General features: G+C 35.6%; 1 protein-coding gene and 1 long non-coding RNA gene across 2 annotated transcripts in view; one reads left to right on the forward strand and one right to left on the reverse strand.

Annotated features, from left to right (window-relative positions):
- LOC134534703 (uncharacterized) overlaps positions 1 to 26,098 on the forward strand; it is a 431,047-nt gene that overhangs the window by 189,679 nt on the left and 215,270 nt on the right. Inside the window, exon 2 of the long non-coding RNA XR_010075527.1 lies at positions 16,219 to 16,321. This is a non-coding gene — a long non-coding RNA (uncharacterized LOC134534703). The remainder of the gene's footprint in view (positions 1 to 16,218; positions 16,322 to 26,098) is intronic.
- Positions 5,141 to 9,761, reverse strand: LOC134534698 (uncharacterized). Its single transcript, XM_063373171.1, has 4 exons — positions 9,528 to 9,761; positions 7,873 to 8,302; positions 7,530 to 7,703; positions 5,141 to 5,951 (listed from the first exon to the last, which is right to left on the reverse strand). Exons 1-4 carry the CDS (start codon positions 9,629 to 9,631, stop codon positions 5,568 to 5,570), a joined length of 1,092 nt encoding a protein of 363 aa, XP_063229241.1. The 5' UTR covers positions 9,632 to 9,761; the 3' UTR covers positions 5,141 to 5,567.

Here is a 26,098-nt window from a genome sequence, read left to right on the forward strand (position 1 = left end):
TGATTACTTTACTTGACATTCTCCTTAAATTTATTTTTTACAATTTAATTCGGGCAGCTAGTAGAAGTTGGGTGCATTTCGGACGTATCACGGGCTCTCTGGGTTTTCTGAGGGGTCCTTAAGGGCTCCGCCTACCCGGGCACACACACGGTGCGCAGAGCTTCCGGAAAAACAACGCGATTTCAAAACTACTCAAGATATCCGAGTGGGGTCTGCTTACGAAACCGTTTAAGAGTTCGCTGAGGACCGAAAAGTACTTTTGATTTTGGATTAAGTTTTTAAACTGCATTTTGAGAAAAGTTGAAATGGCTAAAACGCATGTTTTCAGAGTAAATTTTAGGTGTAAAACCACTGGTGTAGATTCTTGAAAGCACTTAAGGGGCTTGTATTACCACTTTATCTACATTTCTCCGCCATATAATGTTACGGTCACCACTCAAATTTCACAGTAATCCTGTGACGATGAGAAGAATGCACGCCAGTTAAGAGCCTTGTGCTTAGAGGCGACACCGCGCTAGAAATACCAGCGAGCGTCGCGCTTATCATCCCGCCTCACCAATGCACATACACCCCTGACGAGGCGGGCCCCTTAAGGGCAAGCTTCAAGGTCGCGGTTGTGAATCATGGTCACCAGATAGTGCTGGGGTGGAGCTGAGAGCGAGAGATCGCAGACAGAGATAAGACCGTGGCAGCGAGTGGGCCGAAGGGTGGAAGGGGGGCGCCGACGGGATCACGTGTTCATCCGGTGTTGCCAACTTTGTGTCCCATTGAGGAGGTGCGTGCTGGCTAGGTGCGGACCGTAGGCGAGCGACACTCACTCAGCAGAGCTTCAGCACTAGAAGCCCGGGACAGCCGGAATCTTCATTGGGCATTTTATAGAGTTGGATTTTGTTTTGGAGATGAATTCAGAAAAAAGACATTGATAACGTAATTTTTTTTTTTTTTTTTTTTAGCTATAATCCTATAACTAATGGTCAGTTAAATTGGAGTCTATCTCATGTCACGTTCAAGGATGACGTACACTTACACGTCCCATAACATAAGCCCCGTCACTCTGGCGGGTTTTCCTACAAACATATTTCATTTTATGAACAAATTATTATTATTTTTTTAATTTTCTAACTTTTCATAATTAATGTATGCGAATGTTACGCTTTAGTGACCAGATGTTTGAAATATTATATATATATATATATATATATATATATATATATATATATATATATATAATTTTGAATCAAGTTATAGGGCAGGACTATTCTCGAAACATTAAACAATTTGTCTTATATAGAGAAATTTAACAGTAGTCGAGATGCGTTTCTTGAAATAAATTTATTTATTTATTTCGTAAGAAATAAAACACGATGTACATACATACATACATATAAAGTCTTGCTACGCGTTGACATGTACCGAAATGTAAAAAAAAAAAAAGTACCTAATACATTGACGTATTAAAACTTGAGTTTATAAAAAAATTGCCAAGTGCAAGTACAATAGGCAAACCAAGAGCTCCGTATCGTTCATGGATGTTTGTTCTTAGCTTGCAAACTTGTAAACTGAAGTAATCCGTTAATTATTTCTATAAAAAATCATTTATTATAATTAAATATCGTATTCCTTACACAAAAAAAAAGTTTTTGGACTTTTACACAAAATTTCTTTGGAAATCAGTTGCCAAGAAATATTTCATAATATTACAAAAGAAAATATAGTAAATTTATACAACACATTGCTATAGTTAGTTTTGAATTTACGGTTTGTGTTTTTGGAAACAAAGCTGGATATTTACTAACGCGCTTACAAATTTTGCAGTGTAATTTTAAATTTTGACTGACTTTTGTACAAGCGTACATTTTATAACCCTTGGGAAAAATAATAATATTCAGCAATTGGACTTCATAATGTTTTATTGTGCTTTTGTATTTTCACAGTTATTACTGGAAAGCTATTCAGAAAAAAGTTTACAATTATTTTTTAATATTAGTACCAGAACAACCCAAAACATAAATGCCCGGACAAGATTATAATCCCAGATTAGCAGCGATACACTTGCTTTCGTGTAAATGTACAAATTTACAAATATCTGTAATTTTGTGTGCATGAATATTTAAGTTCGATTAACAACAAAATTACAGAGTACTGTCTCCTCTTTCCAGTATAAAAATAAACAGTGTTTCAGTTATATATTGGCTATAACCACGGTAATGTAATGAATGCTTGACGTGTTCTCAACTTCGCAGATGCGGTGTTCCTAACGAGCTATATAATATTTGAACATGGAAATTTTTATAGTTTGTCTTTTATGATCTACAAGCCAATGCGGACTGACAAATGGTCAGATCAGACTAAACAAGGTTGGTTACCAAATCTCAAACTGTTATACCTTTTACCTGAAACAGGGACGGAAAATTAACGAGAGACGTATCAAATCACAGGCAGTATTATCAGTCTGGATATGCTTATAAGAAGAGATACGTAAATTTCGCGTATTCATTTGGTCGCAAGCTAGTATGCAAACATTTATACTCTTCTACTGAGTTCATTATTGGGCGACAGTTATTTGGCTACCCCTCTGCGATGCCATGCTAGGAGAGACGAAAGCAAATCAGGTAGTGCTGATTAACTAGAATAAGAAATCAGCCAAAGGAAAAGCAAACATGGGTTGATCACATGTAAGACATTTAATTCTATCCTGAAGATTAATCCACGAAATTTTCGGGTCTCTACATAGAAGTAACGTGAAATCAGTACGTATGTACGAAGGTTCGCATTCACTTAGTTATTGTCTCAATTTCCTAGAAGTGGCTATCGAAACCTCATTTTATATAGGCCTATATTTATATATATATATATATATATATATATATATTTGTAATTTTCCATTACCAAGAAAATAATGATAAATCAGAATATATTTATACACACAGAGATTTCCAAGAGTAAAATTGTGTTTAATGCATGAAAAATAATTATATATCTCATTGAAATATAACTCTACTTTGAAAACAGTTTTTTTGTGAGGCTGAGTTCTCTCCAGGTAAATATATTTGTTATAGTAATAACCACGCATTATCGTTGTTATATGTTTTTCCATTCATTTCATTTAAGTGTAGGGCATTCTTAGTTCAAACTGATTTACGTTTTTAATATTCAATTGCTGCGAGAAAAATCTCATAATAATTAAAAATAAATGAAATCTTCCAGTCTTTAAATAAAGTTTTATCCACATATAACTTCACAACTAAATGATTACACAAAAATTAAAGTTGTTTGCATTGATTATCTTTCTTTATTATATTTTCAGCAAATTAATGCCAGCTGAGAGTGTGTCAAAATAATTACAAGAAAATTTTTATGTATTTGTGAAACATAAATACTGTTCCATAAGTTTCAAAGCAGTACTATATTTTACAAATATTTTTCTTTATTGATGAGTAAATGCAGCGTTATGAGTTAATCTTTATGGAGGATCTTATCAGAGGTGGCTATGACAATGCTAAAAAAATTGGTATTGTGAAAAATGTGCCTAAATCAGAATCAATACAATATTAGATAAAAGTTTCTTTAAAAAAATGTATTTACCTTCTTCTATAATGTTTAATGCCAATAATTGTACAACTATTGGTTACCGTGTATTAGTTATTACATTTACCAGTAATACAAATAATATTACGTAGAATTAGCACTTCTTAAGTTGTTGCAAATTGTGAACCAGTGTTAAAGAAAACACGTTAGGTATGATAATCAGGTTTTTTATTTCATATTTTACAAAAATTCACAATAATAGTGACATAAACTCATTCAGTATAATATTTAAAAAAAAAAATAGAAAATTGGGAAGAAAAACCACATCATTGATAGTAGAAACGCAATTTATATCAACATAGAGACCAAAACACACACACACACATACATATGTATATATTAATAGAACATTCATTTCAATAAATAAACCAATTTCAGTTTTTTACATCTTTATATACACAAAATAAACAACTATAATCAGTTCTTCGGAATTCATTGTAAACAATATTTTAAAAGATATGTCTGCACAAAACATAAACTTAAGATAAAATTAGAATCTTATATACAACACATGAACAGGTACTTAAAAAAAAATCATTTTCTTCCTCGTTTAACTTAATGTTTTCCACGTTAGAACAAATATTAACACAACAGAATATTAAATGAAAAAAATCGTCCAGAGTTTCAAAGAACAAAAATATCTTACTTCAATTATATTTACATTCATTTATCCCTTGTTTTTTCCGGCTCAGTTTTTGACATCTTGATTGCTGTTTGTCTGCCAAGCTTCTTTGAGCTTCCAAAATGTAATCTGGTTCTCTAATGGCTCTGCCTACGCTTTGATTTGGCGCCACTATCTCAGGCAGTAAACACATTCGATAAAATCTCGTCAGTTTCGGCAACATTTCTGTTTCCCATATGAGCTCATCTCTTTCTACTCTTTCTACGTGTAAACTCTGACGAACACCAGACATTACTATGAAGTAACAGTAATCGCGCTCTGTAATGTTTAAAGTCCCTTGCAGCTGATAAAAATAAGGGTGTGAACGTTTAAGAATTAAACTTCCGTCGTCATTCACACGTAGAAAAAAACTTTTTTTTCTTATTGCAGTTTCTTGGAGCCCTTGGTCAACTGCAGAAGGTACACACTTGATTTCAACAATCGCATTTTCTTCGACCACAAGTCCGTCAGGGCTAGCACCCAAATATCCATATTTGAGATCCAAAAATAAACCACACTTCTGTACAACTAATCCGGTTTGTTCTTGAAACCTCTGAATGGCAATCTGCTCATTTCGACGACCATATTCCATTGCCGGTGTCGAAAACGGGGGCTTGTAGAGTAACTGTTTAACGAGTTTTGAACAGGACGTAGATTCTTTCCGGCGACAAACAACGCCGAAATTACTTGCTGTTAACCGCACACGTCTCATTTTGTGCCATAGCTCACAATCAGCTTGCATTTTTGTTTGTTCCACAATATTATTTCTCTCTTCCAAAGTGACTTGCAGTGATGCGATGTAACTTTCACACTTACTGAACAGTTCGTTTTCAGGAAGATCACTTACTTGTCCGTCAGTAACTTGCTCTGATGAGGTAAAGTAGAGTGGAGTTCACGCCGTTTTCGTTTCAACTGACTATCTTCTTGGTAAGCCAGTTTACGCCGAGTTATGCCGTGACGGATCTTTTTGTGGAGGACCTTCTTGTGTGTTGAACCAGGACTCTTACCTGACATTTTTTTGAAAGGGCTCTTCTCCCAAGCTAAACCTTTCTGGAATCTTAGTCCTGCCATGTAACATCGACGCTGAAAAGAGCCTCTCTGTGTGTAATTAATTCTTTTGCCCCCACTAAATTTGGCAACTAGGCTCATATAGAATTCTGCCGAATTACTTGTTTTGTTTTCTTTGAGCCGTTGAGCCTTTGCGACGAGTCTCTCCACTAGACTTTGTATTTGTTCAAAAAGGCCATTCGCGCGAAGAACTGGTACAATATTATTTGTTTCACTTTTGCTGCGGCTGTAAGGCGAGGAATTACAGGATTCAGCAGCTTCCTTGCTTCCGACGAAAAAGTCTTGTCTGCTGCGAGGGTATGCAAATGACCGGTGTAGTTTCTGACACAGTGATTGGCACACTCAATTTTAAAGACACTACGTCCATAAGGAACTTTTTCCATGATCCTAGCGTATACACATCTCCAACGAAATACTTGTATTTTAATCCATGCATTTCAAAACTTTGGCAGAATCCTTCAACAATAACATCTCGTTCCATAGCTGTTGATGGTCTTGTTTTGCCCCAATTTTTATAACACAAGTGTTGTTTCGCTTCCTTCTGTTCTGTAATGGCTCGTTCACAAATACAACAGTACTTATTCCTGACGCCCATAAAGAGAAGTTTTCCCGTATGTTGGCCTATTATAACTGCCTGAAAAAAAATTACAGATCTATTAACATTAATTTATATTGGACTAAATACGTTTAAGGATGCTCTAGCTTTAGTAATGTATAAAGATCACAGATGTTATATATATATATATTGATATCACCACAATAAACTAGAAGACCTGTTTTTAATTTATGTTGCTTTAGGACACGTAAGTTCTCCAGTTACTGTTTTCTGATATATAATTATTACAAAAGAAATTTTGAATTTTGAATTATAAATATTTTTAAAAACGAACGAAAGTTTTGTACTCCAAGACAAGATAAACTCAAAAAAATATGTGTTACCTAACTTATGCATATTACTGTTTGTTTGTTTTTACATCAGTGACCTAGGAATTTAATTTCTTCAGGCATAATCAGTAGAAAAAAATATGTCACTCGTAAGACGATTTTTTTTACACGGTGCACATTGTTGTTAATAGTTTTTAATTGTTCATTCAAATAAATCTTCGCACAAAACCTGAAAGCAAATATATATTTCGTAAGACAAACTTTGGAATCATATCCAGGTGGCCTTTTTAGTTATAAGTATTTTTTAATAGCCAGTGTGTTTAAAAACAGCGATGCAGTTGTATTGATGGAAATAACTTTAATTTATGTTAGTGGTTTTATTTATTTATAGACGTAAACGTTCCTAGGACCTGGCTCAAGTCTTCTACTCGCAAAAATAGGCAGTACAAAAAATTACCAAATTCAACCTTTTGTTGAGTGTTGATCTCCAATAGTGCTCCAGTTTTTTTTGTGTCAATTCTAGCTCACGAAAGAATACTTTTTGGGATTGAAAATGAACTCCAATGGTGCAACCAGCCAATGTCATGTTGAAGCAGTTTTGAAAGTATCACTGGAGCACTTGGCTTAATAAGAATAAATAATTCCTACCTATGTAATAGTAATACCTTTGCGTCTTTCCTACAAATGTGTTTTTTTTTAGGGCGTGTGTTTATGCAAACACATTTTACGCATTAAAATTGTTTAAATTTATGTAGCAAAGCATACTTGAAGTATTTATATATTTTTTATTTCATCAACATATTCTTTAAATGAAGCATTCATTTTTTTACTATTTATAATTAATTTGATGGAATATTATTTTGAAGAATTATCATTTTTATAATCAATCTAAATCGATTTTTTTCATAAAGCTTCATGTAGATTAACCAAGCAGGCAATAAATCAATTAATAACGATCTACATAGGGAAGAATATCATCACAAGGTATTATGGTGCTTTGGACATTGATTATGAAATTAGCAATTCACGTACATTTTACTTGACACAGTAGTCGTACAGTTTCGTCAGACGTATTACTTTTTAATAAAATAATGGGTGATTGTTATTTTACAAGGAAATAACATCCCTGCCTTATGATGGGAGCCTTAGTGGGGGAACACTTGCATACTAATTCTTACGTTTATGCTCAATGTGGAAACAAAACAGGTCGGTATGGTAATGTTTCTATTGAGAATTCAAAACGTTAATCGTGATAAAATTACTTTCCACACTATGTAGGTTATTTTATATATTTGCAAAAAAAATGTTTATTTCGTTTACAGCTTACCACCCCAGATGAGGAGTTGTAGTTGTGTCCATAGCTACGCTTGGCCCATCCGCCATCCACGGTCACAGTAATGAAGGGGATTCCGTCATCATCGATGTCACCATTTCGAATAGCTTGTTCTCTTTCTTCCTTGCCCGCTTCTTTCATGCTCGAGTACAAGTCAGCTTCCAGTATCTAGAAACATTTTGTAAAATTAATTCTAATGAATTGAATTAAAAAATATTGTTTACATACAAGACTACATTTTTAATCTCCTGCCCAAGCCAATGGGTTGCATCAGCGTTTACAATTGCAATATTTTCCACATAATAATGGTAAACAGATACGTAAGAAAGAACTTTACCTTTTCTATGAGGCATTCTTCCTTGAGAAATGTGTTTTGACTCATGGAAGGAACATTCAACACACTTAATGTGTTCTCAAACTGAGAGAAACCAACTCCTGATGACAAGGCTGCCCAAGCGCCTGACGTGTTTATAACACTGCTTCCAGATCTTACATTTTGTATTTCATATTCCCTGTGGCACATATCGCATTCGAGGACCCATTTGCAGTGCAGGCCACTTAGAATTTCTTTTTTAAATCGAATAGTGCCAGCCGTGCATTTTCTTGTGTGACTGCTCTGTATTTGTAGTATAACCGGAATTACGAATCCGGGGGTGAATATGCGATTTCCTGTCAGTTCATCCCATGAAGTAGACTCCTTGACAGTTTCAACTACCAATGGTGGCAAATCATCTTCTCTTTCTGGTAATACGCCATTAGTGTCTGCCCTGAAAAAAAAAAGAAAAAAAAAATTAAACCTACTCTCTAAACCAAACTACAATTTTATAGTTACAAAATAAAACATTTATAAATTAGTATGTACTTAAAGTAGGCGGATGTTTTCTGGGCTTTAGCCGCACATTAATGTCATTATAATTTTTGACATTCCAATACTTATTTCTTGGTCATTTCGCTAGCGGTAGATTTCTTTAAGGTCTGTGAAACATTTAGTATTTTAGTTTTATATCATTGCCTGCATCCATTTTGCGGATCGAATACCAAAACTTAAAAATGCCGTTACGGAATCCATATGATCTTGTGAGTAGGTAGTTGCGTAAGAGTACTCATAAAATGATAATATTTTTTAAAAAATTATTTCACAAAAATTTTAAATTTTACTTTAAGATGGTAATCAAAATTAATTACCTACATAAGTGGTTTTGTCACAGAAATAACATTCCTAAATATACTAACTTGTGCACCTGTTAGATTTCAGACATGCAATTATAACATGAAATTAATAATATACATTTATAATACTATTCATTACTATTAAATAAAACTAAACGAAAATTATATGTTTTTTCAGTCACATTATAGCAAATATAAGACGTGTGTATAATCACAATGGCAGTCCATCAGTGAGTGGGAAAAGGCGTCACCGAAACTCAGAAAAACTAATTTAGTACTACTTTTAACGTAAATACATTTTATATTAAGTGAGAAATTTTAATGAAATGTTTGTTTTACATAGACGGCTAAAATAATTTACACAGGGTAAAATTGAAAAATGAAATAATATAAAGCATATTACAGAAATAATTCTGATAAATTTTCTCAGTTTCTGTTTTATAATCTGTTGTCGCTGACAATAAGTGCCAGCACGTGAAATTGACAGTAAAGATTAATTATAGACATAAAATTGCATCCTAATAAAAATTGTATTTATAGCTGCATATAAAAATCAAAATTGTCCCGCATGCATCTGCACTTTTACGATTAACATTGTCACTAGCAAACAAGTGTATGTATCATTAATAAATTTTCAAACTATAGGCCTATATAAATTATTTTTAAGCATAAAAGGAAACCTTAAATCCGCTACAAAAATTAATAATTAAATTCCTGGATAGTATGTTTTCAATATTATTTTTAAACATTATATGTAGGTCACACATAAATGTTTCATAAACGTGTATGTTTAATAATATGTATAACACTCAGTGTACATACCTTTTTAGATTTTTAGCAGTACGCGCCAGAAGCATTTTCCTTTTTGCGGATTTCCTTCGCTTTGATAATTGTAGCCGTTTCTTGAGACATTTTGTGCTGCCCATAATCGCACATTTGTTGTAAACAACACACTGTGTACCAAGACTTGATAAACTTCGTTGAATAAGTGACACGTCCTCGAGCGTTACGAACACTAATCCTACCCGGCTGCACAAGAGAGAATGAGTGACCTGGGTGAGACGCTGGCGCCACACACCCTTCCTCATCCCTTCCCCTCGTGCTCGGAAGCCGAGGGCGCGACTAGCCACAGACCTCGGCGCCATCAACTTTTTTTTTCTTAAAAAAATTTCAAATTGACAGAATATGAGTGCCGCTAGATGTGTTTATCTACTCATCTTTACCAAAAATATCACAGAAGTTTGAAGAAAACAATCATAATGCGATCGTTTGTGGGTCTTCAGAAACATTTGCATTTTCGGGAGAAGCCTAGACCTAAAGATAGCAAAAGCTATTGTGTTATTTTTAAAACTCACTATTAAAATAAAATTTTAACAAATATATGTACACATTCAGATAGGACTTTGAGATTTCTGTCACAAGAAATGTGAAGTTAAAAAGTTTAATAAACATTTGGTTTGGAAATGATTGTTTCTATGAAGCGTCGGTGTGCGAAACAGTGTGACATAAACTCCTCCTAAATGAAATACTAAAAAACGACCACAGAAATAGCTATTTAAGGTTCATATTTAATTTGTGAAGACGAAATGCGCGAGCACAATTTATACTATTTTTAATACATGACCATCATGCTATCAGTTTTTGTTTTTATTTGCTGTCCTGTAAAGAGTTGAACACTAACCAGTGAAGTTGTAAATGCAGAACTGTCAGTACCTCGCGCGCAAGGCGTGACAGATGACTAGGCCGTGTTCGTCTCCCTGGCTCACAGTCGCGAGGGGTGGGTGACCTTCCAAGGAGCTGGCAACACGGCAGCCTGGCTCCGCGACCTCGCACGTGATCCTCTCCCCCCTGCTACCCCTCGCCCACAACCATGTGCTAGAGCCTCGCGGCCTCAATGTTTCCATTACAAATAACCATCCTGTGACTTTGTTTTTAGAGATAGAGTATCAGCCCCGCTGACTTTTTTAAAGAATTCAACTCAGTCAAGGTTTCAGTACAGCTGTTTAAGCAATTAAATGAATAGCCTGAAAACTATGATACTTTGAATATTATATCACATGATATCACCATCTTGAAATAAAAAATTTAAACTTTTGAAGATATAGCGCTGATAAGGTCTTCAAAATCTACAACATGGTTTTTGTTTGACGCCGTTATCACAAAAATTGTGGAAATCGCGCGGGAGTTTGTTTTGCTTGTAAATGCCTATCCCGCGGCCGGAGTGAATTTGGTTGAAGCCCGGCCTTAAGATGTGATAGACTTATGATGGGGTTCTCCTATGAGACAATCATAGGGCTGATGTATGGGATATGGAGTTTGGGTAGCATCGTTGTTGAAACGGGTTGCCTCAGCTTATCGCTGTAGCCCTTCTATTTTACTCCAAGTCGCCAAGGAGGCCAGGCCAACCAGTTATGCACCATATGGAGAGTATATGCTGATACCGTAAAGGATTAAAATTGGGCGTGTCATAAAGTGCTATTGGATGAGATCGATTCGTCATATGTCTCGTTTAAAGACACTATCCTTGTTTGAAACTTCTTTGATTAATCAAATTCATCCCACCCCTAAAGTTAAATTCCACTGATCCCAGATCCCAGCAGTTTTTCTCTGGCGCCTTGCAGGCTTCCAGCGGCCGTGCCCGGTTAACACAGCTGCGCGAGTGGTTGCCTATCGCACAAGTACTTCATGGTAGCTTGTTTGTTTCCGTGTTTCATTTTACGTCACTATCATAACACATGCTTACCACCAGAACCCATGAAAATAGTAGTATGAACGTGTATATTAAAATTAATGTTGAATATAAATATTTATAAAATTCAGTTAAATTTTTTCATTACGTTTGGGTCTCACACACTAGTGATTCTTTCATTTTATCGTTATTACTATTATTTAAGGGAAATTCCTGTAAATTAAAACTATACGTATCTTAAATTTATTATTCTGTCGCAAATATTTTAAAGATATATTTACAAGTTTGGTATAATTGCGCTACATATTACACCCATTATATAACACTTAGTAAATATCTTGTGAAAATATTTGTGACGTAACAAAAAATGCAAGAAAGCTTTAGTGATAATTTAAATAAATAGCACGTAAGTAATATTTATGACAAGAAAATGAAAAAGGTCAACATGTGGTGTGAGACCCTACCTTAAACACCAAATTTGACTAAATTTGTTTTGTTTTTTTATTATTTACTGTTAAGTTTCTACACTCTCTCTCTCTCCCAACGAATGTTAAGAAAATATGAAAACATTAGAGTCAATTTGACTACGATTGAAAAAAAAATTGATACTGTGACCATATCCGTTTTTGACATGTTTTTGACGTGACAACGTCTAATAAATCGATGATCGCCGGATGCACGCACGAAAAAGTATCCCACTACGGATGTCCCACTACGGATGTCCCACTACGGATGTGTCCTGTTTGCTCATTGTACGCATGCGTGGCATCTCTCTTCCACTCGATTGGAACAACCATCGATTTGACTTTTCAATCATATTTTCGTCGTTTGAATTATTAATATTATGTAATTTAACGATCGTCCATCGATTTTCAGCACAATCGGTACGGTTATTTAAAAGTAATGTTGAATATTCAAATACGTTTTGAACAAACAATGGTGTTTCACAGTTACACATAATTATTCAAATTACACCCGGGATCTTTTGCACAATGTTTTAAAAAATATTGTAACACATTACAAATAAGTTTGGTGTATTTGGGATGCGTATTTGATATAAAATCGTAATAATACTATTCCCCTACCGTGAACAAAATTTTTATAAATATGTATATACCATCTGAAACTACAAATTTCCAAGAATGGCCTCGTGGCCGTGCAGTTAGCTATGCTTACTTTCAATCCATAGGTTGTCGGTTCAAATTCCGGCATCTGCGAATTTTTTTTTGTACTTGTAAATATAAATACGGCGCACGCAACATTTCAAAAGTAATAAATATATTTGAATTAATGAATGCAAATAAAAGTAAATTTATTAATTAAATTGCACATTTCATTTCACTCCTTTGTATCCATACAAAATAGTGTTAATTCAATAAAAATGTTTCAATTTTATTCATAAAAGTATGCAGAGGTAGATTTTATCATACAACAGATAGAAAAATTTAAAAAAAAAATTGTTCCTCAAAGTATATAATATTTTTAATGCCTAAATGGTTTGGTTGCAAAAACCTATTACGGCTCAGTCTCAGGCCGAATATGATATTTCATTTTCTTCTGGATCAATCATTTCATCAATGTTTTGTTATGACGTTGTCACGTTAAACTATCGTCCGTAAACCGACTTTACAGACAACCAATTTTTTATTTAAAACATCTAGCCTTCTCTGCAATGATTTTATTTTTTAGAGAGTTATTTCCCAATTAAATGATCGGTACGCTCAAAGCTGGTCATCATCATTATTTTTAGTATAGCATCTCTTTCATAGAAATGCATTTTTCCTTATGTGAAAAAATGTATCTCTATTCCTACAGCAGTGTTCGAGAGGTTACACAGTCACATAAATTACATCATCGGCCGAGCGACACGAGGTCTCCGTAATAACTAGAGCGATCGGCGTTTGTTTGTATGTGACTTTGTCTGACGATAAATTTCTAACAATTATTCTGATTTTCATAAAATTTGGTATGTACGAATTTCGTGAATGAGCAAAAACCGTTAGACAGGTTTTTGTTATATATAAAAAATCATATTAAATATAATTTGAAAATATTTCTTCTTAAAAATATTATATCTATAATTTGTTTAATGGAAACATAAGCAGAACCTCACTTTCCTTTAGCTCATTCTTTTTTAGTTAAAAAAATGGGGGTTTGTCTGTAAAGTCGGTTTACGGACGATAATTTTACGTGATAACGTCATAAGAAAAAACTGATGAAAAATTGCGTACATTTTAATTTTCAAATATTATTTACAGTTTTTGCAAATTAATTTAAATAATTTGTTTAAATGTAATCAATTATAGAAATGAAATGAAATCAAAACAATGTCAATAAATTTGAAAATTTGAAATGACGAAATTGGACAAATAAATAAAAAAATTAAAATTGCTGCTTTTGAAAAGTCCGCCTTAACATGTTTGATATTATAGAAGATTTTCTCACACGGTGGTTGGCCGGTTCTTGCACGCTCGGCTCAAGTGGAACGTGACAATGAGTCATGCTTTTTCGTGCATGCAGCCGGCATAAATTCACATATACCTTTGAAAATTAAACACATTACTTTAATTTCTGTCTTGGAATCCAAAAATTATACTGTCCATAGAGAGATCATAATACTCTATGCTTAAAAGAGAACGAAAGAAAATAACAAGCCATTAAATGTAACTAAATTGGATATACTTATTCTGTAGTTGGGTATAAGGGATGACAACTTATTTAAAATTTGCACAGTAATCTCCGTTTTGTATTATATTTATTTAGTTGTCAGGTTGGCGTTTTAATTACAATAATTGGTTATTATGTATGGGGTTTATATTTACTAAATATACACTAAAAACGAGATCTCTATTTGGAGTGAGCTTCTACTTATTAACTGAATAGTTGTCAGTTGTCCCTGTTTGGGATACGGGCCTTCCCGGCTGACGAGTCAAGCGTCCTGGGTTCGATGTCAAGTAGGTTCACTTTTCTCGGTTTTACGGCCTGAAAATTGTGTTAATTTTAAACATTCGTTTAATGTATTGAAAGCGAAAATATTTTGTGATGTACCAATATTTTCAATCATCCAAGGCCTGAATTTGGTCGTCAGTAAATAAATCGATAAAAATGTGTGCATGACTGTCCCGTGTGTAAGAAGTGAAACTTCAAATCTCAATGATCCTTTTGAATGATGAAACCAAACAGTAAAGTACACAATAGCACATGGAATACCTTCATGTATGTGAACTGTGCAGCTGGGATAAGGCCTGAGTGTCTTCTGTGGGCTGTGCGCTGGTCAGCAGCACGAGTTGTCGCAGAGGAGTTTTACAAAACATCTTTTCATTTAGGTCTGCTATGTGATAGCAAAGCTGTCTCAGCACTCAACTATTATTTAAAATGATGGAACTCTTGATTTAATGTGAGACTTTTTATCCAAATAGGTAATACACATTGGAATATATATTTATGTATAATACCAGCTATTTGTAAATTTTTACATTTACATAAAACAACTCTTTAACTAAAAAAATAAATATTGTTCACAGTAATAAAATTAAGGATTCTTAAAAGTTATTTGTAAACCTTTTCCTGAGTAGCTATCAGGAAACAACTCGCATATTAATAAATATAATAAAACAAAATAAAGTAATGTTATTGAGTATTCAGTTATCTTTTTCATGGTTTGAAAACATTATGTTTGAATGAAACGTATATTATAATATTATATTATGCACCAATTTTCGTAATAAATACTTTGTATTTTCTCGAAAATCGTATTTCAGATATAAAAAAAATAACCATAGCCATGTGTAGTACAAAGTGTTGCAAATTATTTCTTGGTAAACAGTTTTCAAAGGAATATTTTGTAGAAGTACAGATAAATTGTTTTCTATGTACTTAAAACATGCTGACATGGTTGTAAATGTCTATAAAAAAAGGTTCACAATTGTATTTAAATGTAAGTTAATGTAATTCTTTTTCGTTGCCAACGAAACAAATAATGCAGCAATGTATCGTCACTTTACGTCTCCCCGAGAGTGAGGAGCGGGGCGCTCAATGTTCCACCTTACACCACCTCTCTTCCATCGAGCGTTGCTTTTGCCCATCACGCTCGGTGTATTGGTCCCTACATGCTGCGAGGGAGGTTTCACCACAGCAAACACACAAGAGACTAACACTGGACAGCTCTATACTAACAATATAAGAGAGAGTGTGAAAAATAACCTGGCGGCAAGAGGTGTAGGTAACTACACTATATTTTGTAGCTAATTCGTTAAATTATATACTATATTATCTAGTGTCAAACTTTTAACTTTTTTTTAAAACGTTTTAAGCACTGGAGGTTTAATTCCTCACAAAAATCCCTATAAATTTTAATAAGTTATTCCAATAAATAAGAAATGTTTTATGTGATAATGTTGGTACAATATCTATTAAACACACACAGTCATACACAGTCTGCCATCTATTGGACTGACGTGAAAACAACGCCAGGTTTTCATAATAAATGTGTGCGAGGAGTCCACGTTCGACAGCAGTGAAACTTCTTGCTTGTTATATTCTCAGGTATAGGAAACTTATTTATATTTGGCTGATGTCACATATTATGTGTATATATGAAATTATGCTAGCGCTAAATGATGCTATTGCTACAGAAAAATAAAACTAGCTGTAGGTGTGTAAAATCTTCTAAAATTTCATTGGATAAAAAATGTTCAATTTTTTTAGTTTGTAAAAAATTATAATAGTTGAACATTTAAAAATATACAGGGCCGGGCCCGGGCCTGGAGAGGTCCACCCAGGGGGCCATGTGTGCGATGTGCGTGACTTGAGCGTGGTTCGCAGGCGGCGCGCGGCGCGTGACGAGTGCTCTGGTGCCGCCATGGGCGAGGCGCCGCCCCCTCGCGGCAACCTGCGCCAGCTGCGGGAGTCCTCGTCCTACCTGGTGGTGAGTGGTCCGCACGTCTCCGCACTCTCCGATCCCGTCCAAACAACTGTATCACAACAGGATAGCGTTGGCTGTCACTCTGTGCTCAGGCATTTGGGCTTTGTGTTGTCCCAGTACTAAGTTACTAGTTAACCGTTCCCTGAAAAGCATTACAGTATTAACTCCGCACATAATAAGCACCATAGAACAAAATAAACTTAAATAGTGAAATATTCTATTATTTTCTCCATGGTTAAAAAGAAAGCTTGAATGAAGCATCAATATAATTTTAAAATTATGAGGTAATTTTGGTAGGTAACAAATAGTATTAAAGTTGAAAAAACCTATTTCATATATGTCAAAATAACCATAGCCATTAGTTGTTCAAAGTTAAATATCTTTCCAACTATTTCCTGGCAACTGGTTTCCAAAGGAATCTTTTGTAAGAGTACAGAATTTTTTTTTTCTGTGTGAGTTACGTCTTTTTTTCACTTTCAGTCATACTTCTGAGCTGCACATACTTAGTCTGAATTTGACCGACAATTTTCAGCTGCGTGTTTCTCCCGATAGCCTAATATAATAAGAAATTATCTATACTACTTAAGATCTAAAGTTCTTTGAATTTGGAGCTGAACATAATTTTTGTTGTAATTAATGGAGAATGTTTTTAAGATTTAACACTGAGCGTCGGTTATATTTGATTGAACAAATATCTACAACAGTGTTTTTTTTTTTGCTGTAAAAAAATTATTTCATAAACTTTTTTGAATATAACATCTTTATTTTTCACATAATTTTGTAGCGTGTAGCCGAAGCTGGTCGGTCGGATTCAGACTCAATCTTTAGAGTATTCTTTAAGGTGGCCGCCGGTTAGGTCGCCAATTAGCGCGCAGAGCTCCGGATGTCAACACGCCATTTGCAAACAGTTACAGATTTATTAATAGTGTCTGATTACGAATAGCATTTATTACAATTGCGTAGACAATTTTCGTTCCATGGTTACGTCTATCACTTGTACTTTCGGTACGGTGGAAAAAAAAAAAGTTCAAACGGGTGCTATCACAGACTTTGTATTTGGTATAAGAATTCCTACACACAGTATTTACAAGTGGTATTGGGAAGTGCAGGGTGACTTTATCTGTAGTATTTCATTTTAAAATTATAGGGTCACCGCTTGGTGATTAATAGAGATTCTTTACGGTGAGAAGACTGCACGTCAGCTCTGTGCCTGGCGCGTAGAGGCGAATGTGCGCGCGATGGACGGGCCAGTGTCGCCCTTAGACTTCCCCAACCCCCGCAACCACTTTTAGAGTTCGTGCCCCCAGCCAGGTCGCCTGCTCTTCTAAGTCCTCGACACGTAACATACCAATATAGAGAAGCCTAAGATGTACATAAAGCTCTGTCCCTGCCCGAACACGCCCGAATATTCACCTTCGGCCAACCTCGGGATTTGTTTTATTTTTGCGCAGGAAAAATGAATTCAAATATTAAAAGTGGTCGGTTAGGTTAGCTACATAAAACACTTTAAAACACTACGGGTTAGTTATGTTAGTATAGCTACATTAAAATAAACAGAGAAATATAAATATATATAAATTAACCCGAGGTTGGCCGAAGGTGAATATTCGGGCGTGTTCGGGCAGGGACAGAACTTGATGTACATCTTAGGCTTCCCACCAATATAAAGGGAGGTCATGGTTGACATTCCGTCGCCTGGTGCTCCCCGCGTGCCCGAATGTCTCGGTGCGAGGCCGCAGCTGCTGTGGCGACACAGTGTGCGACCCGCTGTCGAACCGAGCGGCTGGTCTCAGCAGTGGGAATAAAGCATATTATTGTGAATTACCTACTCTCTTAGAATAAGAATAACCAGAAGGTTTTTTTTTTTTTTTTTTTTTACCATTTCGAGACAAAATGTGGACATTGAGAATAACTTCGAAAAAAAAAATTGTCGTAAAATTTCGTGGTTTTCCCTGTTCGGCCATGTTGTAAAAACTTGGATTTTAAAATCTTTTTATCGTTTTTTTATTAGGATCCAAATATCTCATACACAAACTTCTTGCAAAGAACAATGTGTCTAATATTTGTACTATATTTTGTCCAACGCAAAAATATATATTGTTGAACAAACTAATCGGCAGTTAAAAAAGAGGAGCGTAAGATTCATATTTTACTATATATTATATCTCTTATTTTTTTACATAATTTATACAAATAATGTGTTTAAATAAGTAAATATAGTACATCTGGCTTATGTTTGAGTTGTACATCATTTTATATAAATAATTTTAAAAAAATGTATTGAACATTTTAAATGCCAGATATTTAAAAAATTGGTTGTCTGTAAAGTCGGTTTACGGACGATGGTTTAACGTGACAACGTCATAACAAAACATTTATGAAATGATTGCATACTGTTATGAATAAAATTGAATCATTGTTATTGAATGATCACTATTTTGTATGGATACAAAGAAGGAGTGAAATGAAATCTACAATTTAATTTATTTGCATTCATTAATTCAAATATGTTTATTACTTTATCGAAGATATTATTTTAACTATAACTTTTATACATGTTTGCTATTTAACTTCTTCCAATCTGTGTTATTCTGTTAAGGATAGGACGATGATAGGAAAATTAGGAAACGAATGGGAGTGTTTCAAGTTTAATGTGCCTTGAAAAAGTCTAATCGATGGTTGTTCCAATCGAGTGGAAGAGAGATAGATTCGGTGCAAGCGTACAATGAGCGTAACGGGACAAAGCGTAACGGGACAATGAGTCATCCTTTTTCGTGCGTGCAGCCGGCGTTCATCGATTTATTAGACGTCACGTCAAAAAAAATTGGTGCGTAACCATTATGCGCGTTAGAAATATAACTCCACAGATAGAGTGCATGAAATTTATAGGCTGTAAAAATATTTGAAACACTTGTGCGAGTAAGTATATGCAAGCATTCATGCGTGTGTAAGAATATGTGCAAGTGTTGGAGTGTGGAATTATGCAATTCAGCAAGTTTGCGATTGAGAAAGTATGCACATGTACAAATATTAAAGTGCACAGGTATGCAAGTGTGCTAAATGAAAACATGCTATCGAGTGCTACTGTTCCAATCTGTGTTTTAGTCAAGTAATTTGATAGAGGTATCTGACTTTCTACTTTAATCTCTCTTAGCGTTATCATCCTTTCTTCATTTCGATTTTTCGTTGCGCTTAGACTCATATTCTTTCTATTGTCTGATTGATACATATATTACGTTCACTGTATAGTGATATTTTTGTCAAAGCTTTATTCCAGAAATTTTTGTACATCGTCTAATATTCATGGAGGTTTGTGTGTTTGACCACGCCGTATCTCCGGCAACAGGACGTCACTCCGTTTTTTTTTTTAATATGTAATCAGCTAGACAAGTGATATGATTCCCACAACTTTAGTGATTAGCATTTAGTCAGTCCGTCTACCTCGCAGGAGTAGTCATGCTCTGTCAATCATTATTTATTTATTTATTTTAATCATGGAATGTCCGCGACAACCGCGGGTTCGCGAGCTCCACACCCGGGCTGATCCTGGAAGCCATCTCCCTGTTTGGTGAGTTTTGACAAACTTTACTTCCCGACCATCAGAGTGATTAGAAGGCATTTTCTGCCTATTTTGCCAACTGTCTGTGAACCAGTCCTGAACATGTGTGTTTCGGATCTGTTCACAGACAGGGTCAAAGGAACGGACAAGTTCCCAAGGACCAGATGCTGAACTGACCACTCCACCCTCGAGTTCTTCCTCCATCAATGGGGACGACTAAGGCACCCGGACGCCTCGTTAGCAGCATATATTTGGCCAGCCATCGACAAACTTCCAGTTCTTCAGTTTTTATATTTTCAGAATATCATCAAGCCACGAAGTTGAACTGATCTGAACACCATAAAATATTTTATTCAGGACTTTACTCACTCCTATTGGTGTTTATTGTAAAAAGAACTTTATATGTTTATTTTATTTAAATTGTGTTAATGATCAATGAACTTGTCTAATAAGGGCCGGCCCATTATTTTAATAATTTAATTTTAAATCCATGTTATATTTATATTTTTGTTAATCAATTTATAAAATATCATCTTACTGTGAAAATAATCAAAAGTAAAAAAAAACAGTGGTACTAATATCTAGACGAAATCATTATTTTGCCTTCTGAACCTAAAATATCCATTAATCATCCCGGTCATCAAGAGAGAGTGAAGTGTAACGAAGTTATAACATAACTTGGGTTTACTCTGTTATGACTGAGGAGTGTAACACTGTGGTTTAGAATTTTTTCTCTCGATGGATGGATTATTTTGCTGGAACCAAAGTATGGTTACTTACTGTAATTCTTAGTGAACCTCTTACAGAAACTGTCCTGTCCTCTTTTCTTTTTCTTTGTCTTGTCTGTTTTAATTTTTCTTGCTTTCTTAGCAACTACAACTTCACGTTGGGCACTTTGTTCCTTGCGTAGTGAAATGCGTAATGAAATAGCAAAAATTTTAAAATGAAAAATGAAAAAAATATAATTAAATATAAAAAAATATTTTGGTGAACGTCTTGTTTTTAAATTGCGTGGTATTAGTAACATTTAATCTGGAAAAGGGCTGTTATTTATGAGTTTGCAGTAGCAGGAGCCTCGTGACAATTATCGCTCGCCGTTGGGTCGAGCTGTGAGAGGAGGGGCGGTGATAATGAAAGGAGTTCCATGGCGTCTTCTTCCCGACACAGGCTCCCTGGCGACCACATCGGCGGCTGCGGCTGCTATAGCGCGTCTCGTCCTGAGTGTGCAGCGTGCATTTACTCTCTCTTTCCAATGCACGAGTTCCGCCATTAGCGATGTCCTTGTTTCCGGCGTGCTCTGTTGCCAGATATACACCTCATAGCATCGATAGTTTTAAACCTAACTTTGTAATGTAATGAATTAAAAAAAATATTAAAATACCTGAAACATTGTATTTTGTAAAGTAAAATTTGGAATGAGAATTTCTAAAAAAAAAAAAAAAACTTTTTCTGATGTATTTCATTAAGAAAATCATAATTTTTTTATTTATAAGGAGTTGTAAAGACGCTATCGTGGTTGCTACTGGTTTTTTGTCAAAAATTATTTTATATAATTTAATATTATAATTTTTTTTTAGCTCTTCTGAGCATAGCACATAATATAATGGAATGTCTTCATATTAATATGTAGTAACCTCACCTATAGTGGACACGCTACAGTAGAAGGATACATAGTTGTTTACTATACTAGTACATAACTTCAATGGATACTTATTTGTGATCTTATAAATAATAAGCAAATAGTAAAACTAAATTAGAACTAAATATGCCAAAAAGCCGGGTACTATCAGTATGGTTGCCATTTTCTGTGTACTGCAATCCAAACGCGAGACAGACTGTAGAAGGACTGGACTCAGCAGGGCCACGAATGAAGGCCAGGCGAATCGGAGTGGAGATCGCGAAATGAGGGTGGTTGGGAGGAGGGGAGAAGGTAAGAAATGCGACGCCGCGGGAGGGCGAAAGGTTTAAATTACACGCCCAGCACTTGTTTAGCGCGAAGAGAATACACTCGTAAATAACTTAGGGTTATGAAAGGTCTCGAGGGGTGCTAAAGAGAAAAAATAGTGGGAAAGGGTAGAAGGGGGATGCTTTTAGTAAGATGTGTTCCCCGCTGTACTTTAGAACAGTGAAATATTCAGATAGGTTGAGCCAGCTTCTTCGCTCGGGGAGAAAAAAATAACTTGAAGGGGTGTGGGGGGGGGAGGTTTTAAATTTCTTTTTCTCCGCGACACCCTGCTAGCTGGCCGGGTTGGGGGCAGGGAGGAAACTCTGGTTGGGCGAAACGCTTTGCGAGGAGCGTTGGTGAGTTAAGACCTTATGGTGAGGAGGGCTGGAAAGTAGAGAAGGGACTGCTCTTAGTTCTCGGCACGGGAGAGAAGTAGTACGGCTTCCTGATGCTACTCGACTGTCGTCGACGAGTTCCGCTTTGCATTGCGTCGCGAAGCGTCCTGGTGATCTCCATTCCGTACACGTCTAGATCACTACGAAAATACTGGTATCCGCAGTATCATGAGTATATGGTGGTAGAAAAATACTAAATACAGTCTATACATGTATATATTTTGCCATAAAATATTATATTAATATTGAACCTTTCACACAGGCAAGAGGTTTGTCTCCTTTCAGTGTCGTCATGTGTAATCTTTGTAAATTGGTGTTTAATGTATATAAATTTACGGGATAATATGTACCGTATATTCTAATTCAAAACATCGGTTCCTTTTTTCTTTTTAAGTTTATCAAAATAGTTTCAATAGTAAAAAAATAATGATTTACATACAAATAGGCAATCAGACTTTTACATTTATTTGTTAGTAGGATAAATATATTGTCGTTATACATGTAAGCTTATTAACGGACGTTACTTTAAAACCAGATGTAAAAATAATATGCCAATTGAGTTTATATATGATTAGCTGAAAGAATATAATTTTTAACATTTTTTCTACCTACCTAAAATGAATTGTAAATTTATTACAGCACACTAACTGTCCGGGTTTTAAAGGTATAATACAGCTTATAGATAAAAAAATATTAGATTTTTTGCCCGATGGATTTGAAGATTTAGACTGATGTCATGCACTTTTAAAGTAAAACCCAATTCTTAATACTTACTTGATTCTAATTACAGGTTTGTTAGCATTATATGTTTAATATATATTGTGGAAGAATGCAAACATTTAAATATCTGAACACACTATAAAAGCACAAATTTATTCCGTTTCACGTTACACCACTAAAATTTGACAGAAATTGTGGCCAAATTTCCCTCGTTTGAATATTTTAGTATCATATGATGAGTTAGTGCTGTATGTATGCTGATAGGTTGGTAGTTAAAACTGGAAAAAAAAAATTATGCCCGAAATAAAAATCCATTGCGTTAATATTTAAAAAATAATTTTTTTACTTTAGCAATACTTTAAAACAAATATATAAGATTTACTACTCGCAAAATTGTGCTAAATATCACAGCATAGAATGTGTGAAAGTAATTCATGTAAAACGTCCGATGTTGTGTCAGGGCTATTTGTGGATATTAGGGCCTACACGTCCGAATGAGCATTTACAACATATAATTGCCACAGAACGATTGCACAACTACATAGAAGTGATTAATAGGATATTAGTGTATGTACCCACCACTTTTAATGTTGTATACAACCGTATTTTAACGAATAACGTTTTATTTGATTCATTTGAAATATATATATCTATAAATATCTATAAATTTGTGATAACTCGAATATGCTATAATGGAAGGACACATACCTGTAGTTGTCGCTATCTTTACATGTAACTGAAAAATTTAGGGAAATTGCTTAAACTATAAATATACCATAAACAAATCAACCAAATTGGTTTTGTAAATTACAATTTGCGTGGCAAAGAATTCTGCTATTCGTGTTACTTGATGTGCACGTTCAATTGCAGGGAATTTTTTTAATGAGAATGAAATGTACGTATTTTTTTCTAAAATAGATCATGTTTTTTTTTTTTTTTTTTTTTTTTTCGTGTGGCGTGACCTGTGCCAAAGTGACTCTGCGGCTCACGTGGGTGATGGATTTTTTCTCTCCATTGCTCACACGATGGACCTCCGGCAAGCCAAATTGCACGACTTCAGTTGCAAATTAATGGGGTATTATTTTTTTTTTCGCTCCCATACTGCAGAGTCCTTCGGAGGGAGGGAAAAGTAATTAAAATGTATGATGGAGGTGCGTGATGGATATCTGCCGCCGGGGGCTGTGTGCTTGTTATGTCAGGGTGGTGGTTGAAGAGTTTGCTTTGAGGAGGAGGGGGGCGGATAGACATTAATGAAGGCAGTGATTTACACGAGGTCGCGGGGTCGCGGCCAGTTTGTCGTTGGGCGTGTGAGGGGTTTTGCCCTGAGGGTGCATGGATGTATAGGAGGGGAGGTGTTGTGGTTGGGGGGTGTGTTTCGCCAACCCTCGTACATCCCCTCACTGTTAAGCCACGGGCGGGTCACTTACGCCTCAAATCCCTAGGCCATGTTTCGTTTGTAAAGTGAATTCCAGCTAGTTCAAATATTTTCAATCAATAAGGTTTTTTTTTTGTGATAACGTCTTATAAATCGATGAACACTTGTTGCACGCACGAAAAAGCATGACTCAATGTCACGTTCCACCTGAGCCGAGCATGCAAGAACCGGCCGACCACCGTGCGAGAAAATCTTCCATAATATCAAACAGGTTAAGGCGGGCTTTATAAAGCAGCAATTTAATCTTATGACGTTATAACGTAAAATTATCGTCCGTAAACCAACTTTACAGACAACCCCCCCCCTTTTTTTTCTAAACGTAAAGTCACATGTCCAGATTCTCTTTCTTCTCTTCTTTATGTCTTTAGGTGCTGTCTGGTGGTCGTTTGGGTGGTGAGTGTAGCCACACACAACCAAGGGTGCATGCGCCCCTTGTTGTAAGGATAAGAACAATGCGGTACCTAGTCCAAGTGCGTGAACGTGCATGGTAGACTTTTTCTGCACCGAACAACTATGTATTCGGACCAGCATGTTTATCCTATATTTTCCTGCACTGTTAACCCATTCCTATGACATTCCGAATGTCTGGGCCCCGGGTTTTACTTTGTATCTATGCTGGTTTTGCCTGGGTCCAACTTAACATTGCTTTAATCTAGATTTAATGTAGGCCTGTTAATCATGGCTTCAATCGCCGCTGTGCTGGCTAATCCCTTCACATGCACACGGTGCTTGCGATCTTCTCCCTGCTTGGCTAACCTCCAGCATGACTAGGCGTATAACCTTCGGCCTGAGACACGCCTAGACACATTTATTTGCAGTTATGTATGGTTAAAATATGTCCAGGTGCAGTTTCTGCGTTCCGGGACAAGTTTCAGTAACCATTGGTCCAATAGTGAACAGATACGACTTCCACAGGCTGATCCCAAAGTGTTCAGACCGGTATTCCAAGACACAAAAATAAGGTATTGAATATGCTTAAACTGTACCCTGACCGTGTCCCTAGTGCACGATGGGACACGGACAGATCCTTATTTTTAGGGAACGGATTTTAGTGTCCTAACCGTGGCCGATCTGTTGCCCAAATTCCGCGCGTGCGCAGATCTCACTTTTTCGTTGATTTCGTCCATATGCGGTACCCGCGTCTAGCGCCATTAACTCGTATATAGTAATTTTTATATCAAAATGCGGGGTGTACGAAGCGTTTTTATGTACCAAATACGACTATACGGCAGCGAAACTATACTGGAATACATTCTGTAGATTTTAGTTGCCATAACAAGAAATAATCGCAACTTAAAAAGTACTTGAGAATATTAGAAAGGTGGTTCTATTTTTGTGCCGTAATAATTATATGGATAGTTGCGAAACTTTCGCTAGAATGCGTTGAAAAGAGGTTCTAGCCTCGCGCAGGGCATCCATCATTTATAAAAACTGTTACCGATATGGTTCCTTACTGGGATTCGGTTTGGACACGTTCTGGAATACGGCCCGCATTTTAGGTTAAGGTCGTATCCCAACAAAGCAGTGCTTACTCAATACTTTACCCGAACTTCTTGAAATACCGCCTTCATTGTATACGGTATGTACTGTAATTTCCCGAATTTTCACAATGCGAGATCGTCGTACAGGCTATTAACATTTTCCGCTAGAACTGCGAGGCCTGCACGCTAGCAACTGTGGACGTTTTATATGGTATCGCCTATCCAGCGTGTCTAGCAAATTGTTT

This window comes from Bacillus rossius, chromosome 8, assembly GCF_032445375.1.
Source record: "Bacillus rossius redtenbacheri isolate Brsri chromosome 8, Brsri_v3, whole genome shotgun sequence".
Taxonomy (NCBI): domain Eukaryota; kingdom Metazoa; phylum Arthropoda; class Insecta; order Phasmatodea; family Bacillidae; genus Bacillus; species Bacillus rossius.